Source organism: Rhinopithecus roxellana, chromosome 17, assembly GCF_007565055.1.
Source record: "Rhinopithecus roxellana isolate Shanxi Qingling chromosome 17, ASM756505v1, whole genome shotgun sequence".
Classification (NCBI taxonomy): domain Eukaryota; kingdom Metazoa; phylum Chordata; class Mammalia; order Primates; family Cercopithecidae; genus Rhinopithecus; species Rhinopithecus roxellana.
The window spans coordinates 8,263,101-8,279,090 of NC_044565.1; the positions used below are offsets into that span (position 1 = coordinate 8,263,101).

The 15,990-nt window shown below is 47.9% G+C and overlaps 1 protein-coding gene across 1 annotated transcript; it reads right to left on the bottom strand.

Annotated features, from left to right (window-relative positions):
* Positions 1-9,037: 9,037 nt before the first annotated feature.
* FOXI3 (forkhead box I3) lies at positions 9,038-14,966 on the bottom strand. The gene is made up of 2 exons (XM_010378443.2): positions 14,172-14,966; positions 9,038-11,099 (listed from the first exon to the last, which is right to left on the bottom strand). The coding sequence occupies exons 1-2, from the start codon at positions 14,890-14,892 to the stop codon at positions 10,477-10,479; spliced, it is 1,344 nt and encodes a 447-aa protein (XP_010376745.2). The 5' UTR covers positions 14,893-14,966; the 3' UTR covers positions 9,038-10,476.
* Positions 14,967-15,990: the final 1,024 nt, after the last annotated feature.

Sequence of the window (15,990 nt, forward strand, 5' to 3'; positions counted from 1 at the left end):
TTTCACCATGTTGTCCAGGCTGGTGTCGAACTCCTGACCTCAAGTGATCCACCCACCTCGGCTTCCCAAAGTGCTGGGATTACAGGCATGAGCCACCGTGCCCAGCCTAAAATAAATTTCATTCTTAAAATTGCATGGCTGGTTGTGGTGGCGGGGTGTGGTGGCCTGTAATCCCAGCACTTTGGGAGGCCAAGGCTGCTGGGTTGCTGCAGTTCAAGACCAGCCTGAGCAACATAGTGAGACCACCTCTCCCCTGTTTTTTGTTTGTTTGTATTTGTTTTCGTTTTTGTTTTTGAGACGGAGTCTCCCTCTGTCACCCAGGCTGGAGTGCAGTGGCGCGATCTCGGTTCACTGCAACCTCCGCTTCCTGGGTTCAAGCAATTCTCCTGCCTCAACCTCCCGAGTAGACGGCACTACAGACATGCGCCACCATGCCCGGCTAATTTTTGTATTTTTGGTAGAGATGGGGTTTCACCATATTGGCTAGGCTGGCCTTGAACTCCTGACCTCAGGTGATCTGCCCACCTCGGCCTCCCAAAGTGCTAGGATTATAGGCGTGAGTCACCACGTGCCAGCCCTACCTCCCCTTTAAAAAAAATTTTTTTTTTTGAGACAGAGTCTTGCTGTCGCCAGACTGGAATGCAGTGGTACTATCTTGGCTCACTGCAACCTCCTACTCCCTAGTTCAAGCGATTATCCTGCCTCAGCCTCCTGAGTAGCTGGGATTACAGGCATATGCCACACACCCAGCTAATTTTTGTATTTTTAGTAGAGATGCGGTTTCACCACGTTGGCCAGGATAGTCTCGATCTCCTGACCTCATGATCCACCCACTTCGACCTCCCAGAGTGCTGGGATTACAGATGTGAGCTACCACACGTAGCCGAAAAAAAATTAGATTCTCACTCCCATTCGATTCTGTTCTATCTCATTCTATTTACTTAATGGGCCTTGCAGGCCATAGAGCCACCTCCCAGCCTCCACTTCCCTTCCCTGCCTGAGACTCTGCTGTGGGCTGGCCTGCCTCCCTGGGCAGCTTCTTCCAGTTCCCCACAGGAGCTATGTTCTTTCATGTCCCGGCCTCTGCATGGCTTCCTCCACCCACACTTAGTCCCTCCCCTTAGCACCCTTTGTCTGGCTAACCCCTACTCAGGTCAGGGTGTGGGGGCTTTCCCAGAGAGTCCCACTGCCCCCCACACTTCCCTGATCAAGGCACTTGTCACTCTGCTGCCAGTCCCTCTTTGCTTCTTTGCTCTCACTGAAATATAAGTACCATCCTTACTGGGGCATTGCTTTTGGCTGTGTCTCCCAGTAGTTATAGTAAGCATTTAGTAAAAATCGCTGAGCAAATGAAGGAACACTAAATTCAGAAACATCAGAATGAATCGTGATGCTGCCTCTCTAGGGAAATCCTGGCATGTGAGACGTTAAAAAGGAGGATTACTGCCACACAAGTTCTATCCCCATTACTGCTTCAGTAATGGCAAAACCCTGTCAGGATAGGACACATGTGTTCTCACTGGTTCCTGAATCAAGAAAGGTAGATCTAGCGGAACATCAGCACAAAATCTGAGTAGGCTATGGAAGAGCCCATGGCTGACTTTACTATGATGTGTGGCTGGCATCGTTGGCTGCATGGCAGTTAATCCCATCGTAGGAAAGGTTTTTAAAAGCTTTACTTCAGTGGCAATCTTTTGGCTCTTACCAGCAGTCTGTGGGAAAAGGTGCACTGTAACAGCTCCTGTGAATGTTTTCTTACTTTCCCAAAACCTAGTAGAGGGGGAGAGGAGAACTTGAAAGTCTTCTACCTAAGCAAATGCTGGGGGGCAACTGAAGGGTTGATGATCAAAGACTCCAGGTGTTTGGCGGAGGCTCTCAAGTAGAGGAGGACACAGGGTAGGTATGAAAATGGGAAGGGGGAAGTAGTGTGTGGGGAAATGGAGATGGCTGAGTTCTAAATCCAGGCTAAACACAGCAAAAATTCTTGAGATTTTACCCATCTTATAAAACCAAAGGAGAAAGATAACTGTCTGTTTTCTCTACCCAAGAATGCCAGTCTGGCAAGTGGGGTGTATCATAAACAAAAGTCATGGGAACATGGATGCCCTGAACATCAGTTTCTCCAAAAGGGGAGGAGGAACTAAGTACTTCTCTCTTAGGATCAATACGACAGTGATCTCACTTAGAGGCTTTCTCACAAACTAGGATGATGGCTAGGCACAGTGGCTCATGCATGTAATCCCAGCATTTTTGGAAGCTGAGGCAGGCAGACCACTGAGGCTGGAAGTTTGAGACCAGACTGGCCAACATGGGGAAATCCTGTCTCTACTAAAAATACAAAAATTAGCCGGGCATGGTGGCAGGTGTCTGTAATCCCAGCTACTTGGGAGGCTGAGGCAAGAGAATCACTTGAACCCTGGAAGCAGAGGTTGCAGTGAGCCAAGATTGCGCCACTGCACTCCAGCCTAGGCGACAGAGCCAGACCCTGTCTCAAAAAAAAAAAAAAAAAAAGATGACACAGGCTAAGACACGCATGGATGGGATCGCCCTTGAGTGTGGCTGGGTGAATCACATCATGGCCCTCACAGGTCCCTCATGCCCTGCTGGCTCCTCACCTCCAGAAATCATCCTGTTTATAATATCTGTATTTAAATCAAAGGCTTAGTTAAAGGCAGAAAAAAAAAAATCTATAAAATGCAGCCTGAAGGGAGTTGGTGGGGGTGGGGAGGGCCTAGGATGTTCAGGGACAGCTGCTCTGGAAAAGGGGCCTTAGAGTTGAAGCCAGGTCAGGCACGGCGGCTCATGCCTATAATCCCGACACTTTGGGAGGCTGAGGTGGGTGAATTGCTTGAGCCAAGGAGTTCAAGACCAGCCCGGGTAACATAGTGAGACTCTGTCTCTATTAAAAAAAAAAAAAAGAAAGAAAGAAAAGAGTTGAAGCCAGAGAAGACATGCGGCATTGAGCTCTTGTGGCAGAAGGAAGAACAGCAAAGACCCTTAAAAAGACAAGTTTGGGATGTTTGAGGGGCTACAGACGGTGAGTGGTTGGGAGTGTGTAAGGCAGAGGCGGGAGAGGCAGAAGCTATGGTTCATACAGGGCCACAGAAGAAGCTTTCAAGCAGGAAAACAGTATAATTGTCTCTCTATATATAAATATCACACTGGCTTCCAAGTGGCGAGTGACCTTGGAATAGTAGCAAGGAACGAAACGTGAACATGAAGGAGCCAAGAGTTGTGGCTGGGAGCCCAGGGAGGAGGCTGCCATGGTCCTCCAGTCAACAGAGGTGGTGATGGTGGCTGAATCCCTGAGACGTCATGGAGCAGTTCTTGTTTCAGGCTTGAATGTAGGGTGTGAGACAGAAACAGAGGAAGCAAAATAAGAGTTAGTAGGTTTTTGGGACATTGATGAACTGACTCACCTGGTAACTGCAGTTGTTGATGAATGAGTGGATTTCCCTTTCCCATGAGATTTCTATCCTGGTGGCTATTTGCCAAGACTGCTGCTCTGTTCTTACCTTTCTGTAATACAAGGCTAACATACTCACTGCCCAGCATTGTTGGACAAACAAAATGGAAAATGGATAATACTGATGTCAAACTTTCTGAGAAGAGACAAGTGGAGTAGACACAGAGGCCCCTCTTGTTTTGGTTAGGCCAACACACAGATGAATGTTACCCCTCCCATCAAGCCTGTGGAGTAGATATTGCTATCATCATTTCACTGAAGGTAAGACTGAGGCCCAGGACTGAGTTTGTATAACTGGGCTATGGCTACAGTGCTTATGAGTGGGCTCAGGTGTGCACAGTTGAAGGTGAGCGGTGGTAGAGTAGGGTCAGTTGACATAATCCTTAGAGATGGGAGGGAAAAGAGGATACCATGCTTGTTAATGCCCTGCTTTCTAATCCCAGTACAGAACAGAGGGATCCCTGCATTGTGATTTACTAAATGAGTTTCAAGGAAGTAAAGGGGGGTGGGGGGAGTGGGGAGACTCCAACACACTCCAACAAAGGAGGTAGCCTTGAACCTCCTTTGAAGTGTAATGCAAAGAAGTCAGTCTCTCCACACAGGACTGGAGCTGAAAGCTGAGAGCCAGGAGTGTAGACACTGATACTGATGCTGATGCTGACTGGTTAGCTTGAATAGAATGTGCCTGGAGGCTGGAAGGGCTGAGGGAACTGACTCTAAGCATGTGCAAAGCCTGAGGCCGTGGAGCAAGTTCCGCATGACTTGACCCAGTCGCTTCTACAGAAGCACCGTGGCTTTGTACACCCGAAACCATCCTGGTCTGTCTCCTCCCTGCAGAAGTTGCAGCCTCTCCGCCCAGGCCTGGGGAGCTGTCCTCTTCTCTTCCAGGAGGTTAAACCATTCTGTCTCCCCATCAGAGCCTCATAGCTAGGTGGGGAAGCTCAGAGCAGCCCCAGGGATCCTCTCTGTCCTGGGCACATCTGTTACTGCCCTTCATCATGCTTGCTGAGGGTCTGTCTCTTTTTCTGGGTAGTGAGCAACTTAAGTCAGAGAATGGGTCTTAGTCATCTTAGTATCCTCAAAGCCCAGGCTGATGCATGGTGCCCAAAGGAGATTTGCTGAGTCAGTGGATACATTTCCTGTGAGGCTCAGGCTCCCTACCAGCATCCCCATCATCTGGCTTTCCTGGGCAGCTTCAGAGCATGAGACCTGAGTCACTGACCTGGCTGCTAGCTGATCCTGAGGAGGACCTGCCAAGAAACAGCAACTTCCCTTCCCGTCTTCACAAAAAGGAGCTCCTGACCCAAAACCCAACCTCAGGAAACACACAGAAAAAATGCCTGGAAGGAAACATTACTGAATGGGGGGCGGGGAGAAGAACCTGGGTTCCAGGCCCAAGTCTGGAACCAACAAACTGTATGGCTTTTGGCAAGTCACTTAACCTCTCTGTGCCTTTCCCTTCTCCACTTTGAAACAGAGAGGCACTACTGTAGGTTAAGGTCAGGAGGACTCTGACCTCACACAGCCTAATTTTGAATCCCTGTTACACCACTTACTGGCAGCAACCACTTAGATCTGTGACCACGGCCCAGTTATACAAACTCCCCAGACCTTAGTATTCTGTTGATGAGATGGATAATAACAGTATCCATTTCATAGAGTCGTTTGGATGGTAGTACAGCTAGTTTCTATTTAATATGTGTAGGGTAGTACCTGGCACCTGATAGGTGAGTTGTTATTATTGTAATGTTGTCTTTTTAAAAATGATGACCGCCGGGCGCGGTGGCTCAAGCCTGTAATCCCAGCACTTTGGGAGGCTGAGACGGGCGGATCACGAGGTCAGGAGATCGAGACCATCCTGGCTAACACGGTGAAACCCCGTCTCTACTAAAAATACAAAAAACTAGCCGGGCGAGGTGGCGGGCGCCTGTGGTCCCAGCTACTCGGAGGCTGAGGCAGGAGAATGGCGTAAACCCGGGAGGCGGAGCTTGCAGTGAGCTGAGATCCGGCCACTGCACTCCAGCCTGGGAGACAGAGCCAGACTCCGTCTCAAAAAAAAAAAAAAAAAAAAAAAAAAAAAAAAAAAAAAAAAAAAAAAAAAAAAATAAAAATGATGACTACTATTCATGCCTCCCAGGGTTTTGGTGATGATCTCCTGACATCATGAATAAAAAAGTAGGGAGGAATTCAGTAGGTATCTGGTCTTCTGTGGCCTTTTTTTGTTTTGAAATCTCACAAGAAATTCCTTCTTTTTTCAGTGGAGCCAGCACCCGGCACACACCCCAGCTGACAGCTTTCCATGACAAAGGCAAGACCACCAGGTCTCTAGCCCTGAAGCCAGCAAGTCTCCAGTCTCAGGAAAACAAGGGAAGGAGGGGAGGGTTCATTAACAACCTCAAGGTTTAACTGCTAGAGCAGCTAAAGAAAATAAAAACCCGTTAGACCCTGAGGATTTAGAATCTTTCCAAGTCTGGAAAGTCTCTGGAGGGAAGAGATGCAGCTTGGGACTTTGCTCTGAGGTTCAGAGCAAAGCTTGGCCCTTTATGTCCTGGGAGGGACTTGGGACTTGTGAGTGCCCTCAGGGGCTGGAGAGGGTGGTGGTGGAGGGGGGAGGGGTACAAAGACTCACAGCTCTGAAGCCTCTGGTCTCCCGGGCTGCTGTTTTTCCAGTAAGTTCAAGAATGGGATGAAGAATCTAAAAGTGTCAAGAAAGAAATCTGAAACCTGCTTATTAATTCCTCACCTTCTCCTTTGCCATCTTACTCTGAATGGTTCACTAGGGCCTAAAGGCTGGAAGGCAGCTACTCAAACTTATAAATGTGCTGCTAAATATCCTGTTATACACAGAACAACCTCTACAATAGAGAATTATCCAGCCCCAAATATCAGTACCGCTGATGACTGAGAAACCCTGGTCTAGTTAGAGGCAAGTTTCCAGCTATTTCCTTGGAAATGATGGGCTGCATGCAGTCCTCCTAAGGACCACACTCCAGGATGCAGAGCTCTCCTTGAGGCATGAGGCCTCAAAGCACCGTTTTTCTGTAGTAGAGATTGTTTGCTGCACTGAAATTCAATTTAATCTAAGTAACAGAACCATTAATCTATTAGAAATAAACTGGCCGGGCGCGGTGGCTCACGCCTGTAATCTCAGCACTTTGGGAGACCGAGGCGTGTGAATCACCGGCAGTCAGTCAGGAGGAGTTCAAGACCACCCTGCTCAACATGGCAAAACCCCATCTCTACTAAAAATACAAAAATTAGCCAGGCGTGACGGCATGTGCCTGTAGTCCCAGATACTCAGGATGCCAAGGGAGAATTGCTTGAACCCACAAGGCGGAGGTTGCAGTGATGCAGTGAGCCAAGATTGCACCACTGCACTCCAGCCTGGGCAACAGAGTGAGACTCAAACAACAACAACAACAACAACAACAAACCCCAAAATGCTCATAAGCCTAAAGATCCTCCTGAAGAGTAATTGTCTCATTCCAGCCTTTTCAGATGTGGGTAGGTGGAATGAGAAAACCAATCGTTTGCTCTTCCCACAGTGGTTTGTTGCCACGCTGCTCACATCTCTAGTTCTTTAGGACAAAGAAGCTGAAGACAGGAAAGCAGTAATGCCCAGAAAGCCAGAAGTGATCCCACTTTAAGTTTATTTCATGTGATTCTTCTTCTCAGCATGCAGTGAACTTTCTTGGGAAAAACTTTTCTTTGCTGCCCCAGTTTACATTATAAATTAATTTACAAATATAGAGTTGTGCTAGAAACAATATTTATATAAGTCCATGATATTTTCATATACAAAAATATCCATAGAAACCGTTTTTTTTTGTACACATACTATGGGAGTAGGTAGTCTTTGGTTGTCCTTCTGCATAATGTTTAAGTAGTGGTGATGTCATTTGTACCTCAATAAGCTGTTTAAAAAAATAATTTTCTGTATGTATATTTCAAAATAAAACATTTTTAAAGTAATGCTGTGAGAGTCTCAGGGTGAAAAAACACACAGGGAATTTTAATTTTTTTTTACAATGTGCTTCTGTTTCTGTTTCTAAAAAAGTTAAAACCCCAAACTAGCCACGCTCACATCCAAAAACATGGTACAAAGGCAACTCACAGGATGATAAATTCATTTTTGTGAAACACCATTCTCATAAATTTGACAACTATCTCCATTTTAATGAACACTTTTTGAATAAAAAATTTGTTTTTTTTTTTGAGACAGAGTCTCACTTTGTCACCCAGGCTGTCCAGGCTGTCATACAGTAGCATGATCTCAGCTCACTGCAGCCTTGACCTCCCAGGTTCAAGTGATCCTCCCACCTCAGCCCCCCAAGTAGCTGGGACTACAGGTGTATGCCACCACACCTAGCTAATTTTTGTTATTTTTTGTAGAGATGGGGTTTCACCATGTTGCCCAGGATGGTCTCAAACTCCTGGGCTCAAGCGCTCTGCCCGCTTAGGCCTCCCAAAGTGTTGAGGTTACAGGCTTGAGCCACTGCGCCGGCCCTGAATAAATTCTGTCATTCGGCAACTAGTGGATGAGTGTACCAGGCACTCTACTGGGCACTAGAAGGTTGACTTTAAAAATTATTCAAATGATACCTCTGAGAAGTAACAGAGTGCTAAAATAGATAAGATTAAATATATCTTTTTAAAAAACTGACCACAAATGGTTTACTGTATCAAAAACTATAAAATCCCAATTCTTCATTATTTAAAAAATATTTTGTAGACACAGTCTTGCTGTGTTGCTCAGGCTGGTCTCAAACTCTTGGACTCAAGTGATCCTCCCACCTCAGTCTCCTAAAGTGTTGGGATTACAGGTGTGGACCATTCATTGCACCTGGCCTAAAATTCCATTTAAGAGTTTTTATTTTGGCTGAGCGTGGTGGCTCACACCTTTAATTCCAGTGCTTTGGGAGGCAGAAGTGGGCAGATCGCTTGAGCCCAGGAGTTCAAGACCAGCCTGGACAACATAATGAAACCCCATCTCTATACAAAATACAAAAAACCTAGCTAGGTGTGGTGGCATGCACCTGCAGTCCAAGCTACTCAGGAGGCTGAGGCAGGAGGATGGCTTGAACCCGGGAGATTGAGGATGCAGTGAGCTGCATTTTTTTTTTTTTTTGAGACTCCCATCAAAAAAAATTTTTAATTAAAAAATTATTTTAAAATAAAAAAACTTAAATTAAAAATTTTAGAAATTAAAAAGTTAAAATATTAATTCAAAAGTTTAAAAAATTAGCTGCATACCTGTGAGCCCAGCTACTGGGGTGGGTTGGGGGAGCTAAGAAAGGACCACTGTTTGAACCTGTGAAGGTTGAGGCATTTCAGCCTGGTTAAGAGAGGGAGACCATCTCAAAAAACAAAACAAAACAAAACAACAACAAAAACACACACACACACACAAAAGCTATTTTTAATAAAATTCTAATAATACTTTGTTAGAAAAGGAAACACCCAGGATACAAGCTAAAAGGGAGAGGATGCCAGGCTAACCATTACAAAATAGGACAATGGTCACCCCAGATCTTGGACTATGACAGCAGGATTCAGAGGTGCTGCCCAGGGGGAACGCACCAGATGACTTTTATTTTCAACTAGAATCTTTGGTCAAATGACATCTAGCTCCATTCTTTCCTTCTACATACTTATAACTGGCTATGGAGGCTAGTTTCTCGGTTTTGTAGGAAGTAGAACACAGAAGTTACAAGTACCAGCTCTGGAACCAGACTGTCTGGGTCTGATCCTGGCTCTAGTTTACTATCAGTCTCACCTTGGAAAGTGGTCACAACTTTTTTTTTTGGCCACCTGTGCACATTTGAGCTTGCAATCCTGGTATACAGTGATGATCAAAATAGACAAAATGACCTAACATCCTGGAATTTCACTTCCCTTACTTGGAAAATGGGGGGTAGTAATAATACCCACCACCCAAGGTTGCTGAGAGGATTGAATGAATACATGACAAGTGCCTAGAACAGTGCCTGGCACACGGGGCTGCCTGTGCCATTTTATTGCCATTAGAATATACCATGTACCAACAGAGGTGATTTGTGAGCTGCCTATGCATAGCTCAAGGATTTGTGGTGTTGCCTAGGGCAGTATGATAAACAATCGAAAAAAAAAAATCTTTAGAGGCAAAGGACACAAAGTTGGAGGTTTCCTATAAAAATTGAGATATCTGGCTCGTCTATAAAAATCAGAATGTTGGCTGGGTGCAGTGGCTCACCCCTGTAATCCCAGCACTTTGGGAGGCCGAGGCGGGTGGATCACCTGAGGTCAGGAGTTTGAGATCAGCCTGGTCAATAAGGCGAAACCCTATCTCTACTAAAAATACAAAATATTAGCTGGGTGTGGCGGCGGGCGCCTGTAATCCCAGCTACTCGGGAGACTGAGGCAGGAGAACTGCTTGAACCCAGGAGGCGCAGGTTCAGCGCCACTGCACTCCAGTCTGGGCAAGAGAGCGAGACTCTTGTCAAAAAAAAAAAAAAAAAAAAAAAAAAAAATCAGAATGCTGCTATGGGAGAGAGAAAGAACCAGCTGTTCCCAGCAGCCTTCCGTTAGTCAGTCCCAACTACCCTCTACTGCTTCAGTTGCCCACTGATGTTAGTTTTCTCACCCAGTAACTTCGTTGGCTTATGTTTTTTTAGCCGTCTGTACACACTTGAGCTTGCAATCCTGGCATAAGTGATAAGCAAAATAGACATGGTCCCCGCCCTTACGGGGCTCACAGGCTACCTATCACAGAAGAGAGTGAAACGGATTTCTCTCTGGAGAGGCCCACATGCAGAGAAAACTGTAAAAGCTCGCTGGGTTGTAGAAAGAGTTATCTACTACACCCTTGTTACTCCAAGTGTGGTCAAAGGACCAGGACCACAAGATCACCCAGGAACTTGACAGAAACGTACAAGTCAGGTCCTCCCCCAGACCTACCGACTTGGAATCTGCATTCTAATCAGCATGTGTGCACGCCTCAGGTGTGCATACTCAAGTCTGAGAGCCTGGCTCTACACCTCAGAGCCCTCTCGGGGGTAGATGAGGCTGTTGACCATGCTAAAGTTGTGGAAAGGGCTGCTGAAGGGGCTGCTTTGGCCCCCGCTGGTGCTGGCAGGGAAAGGGCTGTAATAGGAAGATCTCTGGCCGGTGCTATTGCTGGTGCTATTGCTCAGTTGCAAGGTGTCTGCTGAGGCCTCTGAGATGGAGGTCGGGGAGAACATGCTGCTGGAGGGCAGCTGGGCCCCCTGGATCCCTAGGTGGCGGCTGCCAGGGAGAGCCCGCTGGGTACTCACACTGCTGCTGACACTCAAGGAGCTGAGGCTGCTGAAGAAAGTGTTGAGACAAGGGGTGGAGGTGAGCATGGGTCCTCCAGGAGATGAGGCAGTACTCTTGGTGCCCTCCGGAGGCTCTGGGGAGTGGGAAGGCCTCAGCAGAGTGGAGGGGCTCTCTTCTTCTGGCTTCCCACCCACTCCAGACCCCAATCCTGAGGAGAGCCCTTCTTCGGACTTTGATGTCCCGGCAGCCACTGTGGAGCCATTGCTGGCCTCGGAGCGGCGCTTTCGCTTCCGACGGAAGTTCCCGTTGTCAAACATTTTCTCACAGTTCGGATCCAGAGTCCAGTAATTACCCTTTCCTGAGAAGATGAGAAAAACCAAGTGAGAGAAGGACCTATTTTATGCTTGTTTACTCAGCTTCATTTCTGGGAGGAGGAGAGCAGACTCTCATTAGATGCTGACAAAGATGCTCAATTCACTCTAATATTCAAACCAATCCTCTTTTGGGGAAAATGTTACTCTGCTTCAGAGAGAAATCCAGAACAAAGATGTTCTGGCCACCTCTACCTCCTCCTGGTGGTGTCTACTACTTAAATCTGAAGACCTAATTTCATTTCTGAGACACTTATAATTAAATCATGTAACACCTTCACTAATTCTAGATCCAAATTGTATGACCGTGCAAAGTCATGGAATCCTGATGCTACTTAAAGTTGAGCCTTAGACTGGGCCAACGTAGTGAGATGTCTACAAAAAAAAAAAAAAAAAAATTGAGCCTCCCTTTCTTTATTTATAAAATAGAGATAAGGATAGTACTAATTTAGTGGATTGACTGTGAGGATTAACTATATTAGCATAGTAGCTGGCACGCAGTAAGCAGTGCAAAAACAGCACTTATAATTATTATTCGTTGAAAGTGCATATTTCTTCACCTCTGAGAAAAATGCCCCACTGGAAAAAGGCAATCTCAAAATGACAAAAAAATTATTACTGAGCAATTGTTTTAACTATGCATTGGATGGCATAAATTTTGAGTATGAGGAAGCTCCTGGAATCTACATCCCCTCCTCATTTTGGGCAGGACCTGCCCCTACAAATCCTGCAAATGTTTTACCCATTGGGTAAATAAATTTCAGACACCAGGGCCTCATTTTTCTGCATGTAATGCTAGTTTTGTTCTATTTACCAAAAGTGAGGTAGAAAAGATCTATCATCTTGGAGGATTTTATCTCCCAAAAGCTTTTTTTCACTTCTGGCAACAAGAATCCGATGTTTGAGAGTGCTGTAGAACGCTTATCTTGTGGTAAGTGCCTCACACGGATAACCTCAGCTATTCCTCACAGCTTTACGGCGATAGAACAGTATTATTGCTTCCACTTTTCAGATGGGAGAACTGGGGTGCAAACTGGTAAGTAACTTGTCATATTCCTAGTTAGTCATGATAGTCAGGATGTAAACAGGCTGGCTCCAGACTCAGCATTTTTAAAAAAAATTATTATTTATTTATTTATTTATATTCTCTGAGACAGGGTCTCCCTCTGTCACCCAGGCTGGAGTACAGTGGCATAACCTTGGTTCACTGCAGTCTTGACCTCCTGGCCTGAAGCCATCCTCCCACCTCAGCCTCCCAGTGTAGCTGTTATGACAGGGAGTATACCACTATGAATGGCTAAAAGACTCAGCATTCTTGCTGGGCACAGCGGCTCACGCCTATAATCCTAGCAGTTTGGGAGGCCGAAACGGGTGGGTCACTTGAGCTCAGGAGTTCAAGACCAACCTGGATAACACAGGGAAAGCCCATCTCTCCATAAAATACAAATTAGCCGGGCACTGTTGGCATGCGCCCATAGTCCCAGCTACTTGGGAGGCTAAGGCAGCAAAATTGTTTGAGCTGGTGAGGCAGAGGTTGCAGTGAGATCGTGCCACTGAACTCTAGCCTGGATGACAGGAATGAAACTGTCTCAAAAAAAAAAAAACCCCTCAGCATTCTTAAGTAACCACTGGGCTAGGCTGCCTCCACTGAACCATGTTCTGCAAATAGTTACAGGAAAAAAATATATATATAACTACAATTTCAATAATATCTCCACCTATCTGGATATGTATTTTGTACCACATTGGTATCAACTTTTTTGACAAAAAAACTAGCCATAGACCCTTGAACTTTTAGGATAAAGTCCAGAAAAGTTTACATGACAATTTACATGATAATCTTGGGTGGTACAAAAGCCAAATCAAGAGGATGCATCTTCTAGAACTGCATACCCTGCCCAATACGGTAGTCACTAGCCACACACGATTATTGGGCACCTCAAGTATGGCTAGTCCAAATTAAGATGTAGTGTAAAATACACATGGGATTTTGAAGACTTAGTACCGAGAAAATAACAAAGAATCTCATTAGTAATTTTCATATTTGTTATATGTTGAAACAATATTTTGGATTATTTAGTTTGCATTGTATTTCCCTTGGACAGTGGTGCTCTACAGTGACTTCAGGGATGAGCTCATTCTGAGCTCCAGAATATTCACATAATTTACACAAAATCCTGGATGTCTGTAATGTGCAACTAAAATGGTTTCATCTCTCTTCTCTTTTTTCTATCACAACCCCCTTCCCCTTTCCTTGTTCTGGGTTCCTTCTGAAAACCTCAAGTAGGATTCCGTTTCTCTCTTCTTGTTAATCATTTCTCCACCTCCACCGCTCAGAGCAGGCAACACTCACTCCACTGTAACACAGACCTCCTCACTCCAGGAGCAACTGGGCTTAGACCAAAACCGCAGCAAATTTGGGATCTTCATTTCTAAATTTCTAACTAGTTAAGGTACCCAAACTGCAATTTGCAGGACCTCCCTGCTAAAGTTGTCCCATTCGAGACCCCCGTCTCATGATGCCCATGCCACTATCTCTAGAGATAGGCACCGTACTTGCTCTATTCAGGACACAGTGAGCCTCTCTGGAACCCGATGAGGAGGAAGTGCACCTAGGGACAGCCGAGCTGGCCCCCAGTTCTACCATCGCGTCTTCTGCGAAACGTGATGGAAATCCCAGCTCACGTGGATCCCTTTATAACAATCCCTTATTTGAGAGCTTACTTGTAAGTAGACCCTCCCTTCAAAAGGCCTGATAAACACCACCCAGGGGTAGCCTCCTGTTCTGGGATACAGATTTTTTTCGTTTCTCTAATTGGCTGGCCTCTGCGAGTGGATGTAAAGGTCAAGCTCCTTTCTCACTGAGTCTTCCTCGCGAAGATCCCCTGCTCCTTCCCTTTGTCCTCCGGGTTGGGTGGTTATTTCTCCACCCGCTCCCACCCGCAGCCTGGACAAGAAGACTCCTGGCAGATCTTCCAGCCGCACACCGACCTCGGCGCCGGCCCTCGCGCCCCGCGTCCGCCCTCCCCGGCTGGAAAGCACCTGCCGGCGGCCCTCACCTGGGTCGTCCTCGTCGCGGGGCACCTTCTTGAAGCAGTCGTTGAGCGACAGGTTGTGGCGGATGGAGTTCTGCCAGCCGGCCTTGCTGCGCTGGTAGAAGGGGAAGCTGTCGGCGACGAACTGGTAAATGTGGCTGAGCGTGAGCTTGCGCTCGGGCGCGCTCTGAATGGCCATGGCGATAAGCGCCGAATACGAGTAGGGCGGCCGCACCATCTTCATCAGGTCCTCGCGGCTGGCCATGGACAGCCAGCCCAGTTCCCCGGGTCCCGCGGGCGCGGCGGGCGAGGCGGGCGCGGCGGGCGCGGGCTGCGCGAAGGGCCGCTGAGCGCAGCCGAAGGTGCCGGCGGCGGGTGGCGGCTGCAGGAAGGGCCCGGCCGCGGCCCCGGGGGGCGGCGGAGGCGGCGGCGGGGCGCCCAGGTACGCGGCGGCGGCTGCGGCGGCGGCGGAGGGCGGGCCTCCCACGCCGGGCCCGTTGAGCCACAGGTAGGGGTTGGCGGCGGCGGCCGGCGGCGCGGCGTAGTCCGCCAGCCCGTAAGGCGCCCTGGCGGCCGGGGGGGCGCCCGGGGCGGCGGCGGTGGCGGCGGGCGGGGGCAGGCCGGGCTGCGAATACACTCCGAAGTTGTCGCCGCAGTAGAGGGCCATGTCGGCTGCCGTGGGCGGCCGCGGCGCGGCCGCGGCGATGGGCGAGCGGGGCTGGTCTCGCCGCTCGGGCGAGAGCATCCCTTTGGGGGCCAAACCTGCGGCTCCGCCTCCACCCGCGCTGGGCGCCCGGTGCTCCGGGCCGAGGTCGGGCGGGTGCTCGCGGAGCGCCTGCGAGCTGGCCTCTTATAACCGAGCCCGGCGCGGCGGCTCCTGGGCTGGCCCGGAGCGGGGCGGTGGCCGCGGGCCTGGGCTCTCCACGCCCCCGCCACGCCCCACCTGCCCGCGCGCCCAAACCCGAAGCCAGCCCGCCCCGCCCCTACCACCCCTCTACCCGGGCCCGGGAGCCTCCGGGAGGCCGGCGCCTCCAGGTTTCGGGCGAAAAGCAGCACCCCGTTCCTAGCCCACGTTTCTTAACACCATAATAAGTAAAGCCATGAATATTAAAGAGAAGATAACCTGAAAACAGTACGAATGATTTCCAAAAAGTTAAGTTGGAGTGGCCGCTCGGGCCACCTGCCTAGTCGCCCTTTGCCTTTTCTACCTCTTTCCTCCTAACCTTTTGTCATCGAGTTGCAGTATTCACGTCTAGTCTCAACCGATCGGCTTCCAGTCGAAAATAGTCGATGTGATTTATAGTGCTTTGGGGTATACGGTAGAGGTTTACGGGCCCCTTTGGCGTGTCCCCTTCTTGGGGATTTTGTGATGGGAGGAACGGAAATCAGTGTTGAGTTTTTCTAGCCAAACTGTAGGTTCGCTCACATTCGGGAAACATTTGTTCGTTTTCTGTGCGGTTTGTACGGGCTTTCCTTGTGATTTGTTATCTTAAAAGACATAAAGGTGAATGTTTTCAAAGACATTTAAATAAGTAGCTTCGGAATTAGCATTTTAAACCCGAAAGTTTCCAAGTTTTAAGTAGTATAAACTGTGCAAGAAGCGCTCATTTATAAAAACAGTCTCATCTAACGGGGAAATCTATGACTTGCCCTCTACTTTTGCTAATTTTTTTTAATGCATCTCCCTGCCAGGGAAAACAAATAAAACTTGTAAAATACTGTGGCGACCTCCCGTTCCACGTAATCATCCTCGATTGGCTCAGAACAACAGTAAGAAAATTGTTTCTTTTACTGTTAAAAGTATTCCTATATGTGTTCTTAATACATGACAGGTCCGAGGTTT

Bases quoted from the DNA above. Each gene is read 5' to 3' on its own strand.
- FOXI3 (XM_010378443.2), bottom strand. From the start codon at position 14,892: ATGCTCTCGCCCGAGCGGCGAGACCAGCCCCGCTCGCCCATCGCCGCG. The intron at 11,100-14,171 runs GTGAGGGCCGCC...TCATCTTCTCAG, and splicing joins CCGCGACGAGGACGACCCAG to GAAAGGGTAATTACTGGACT.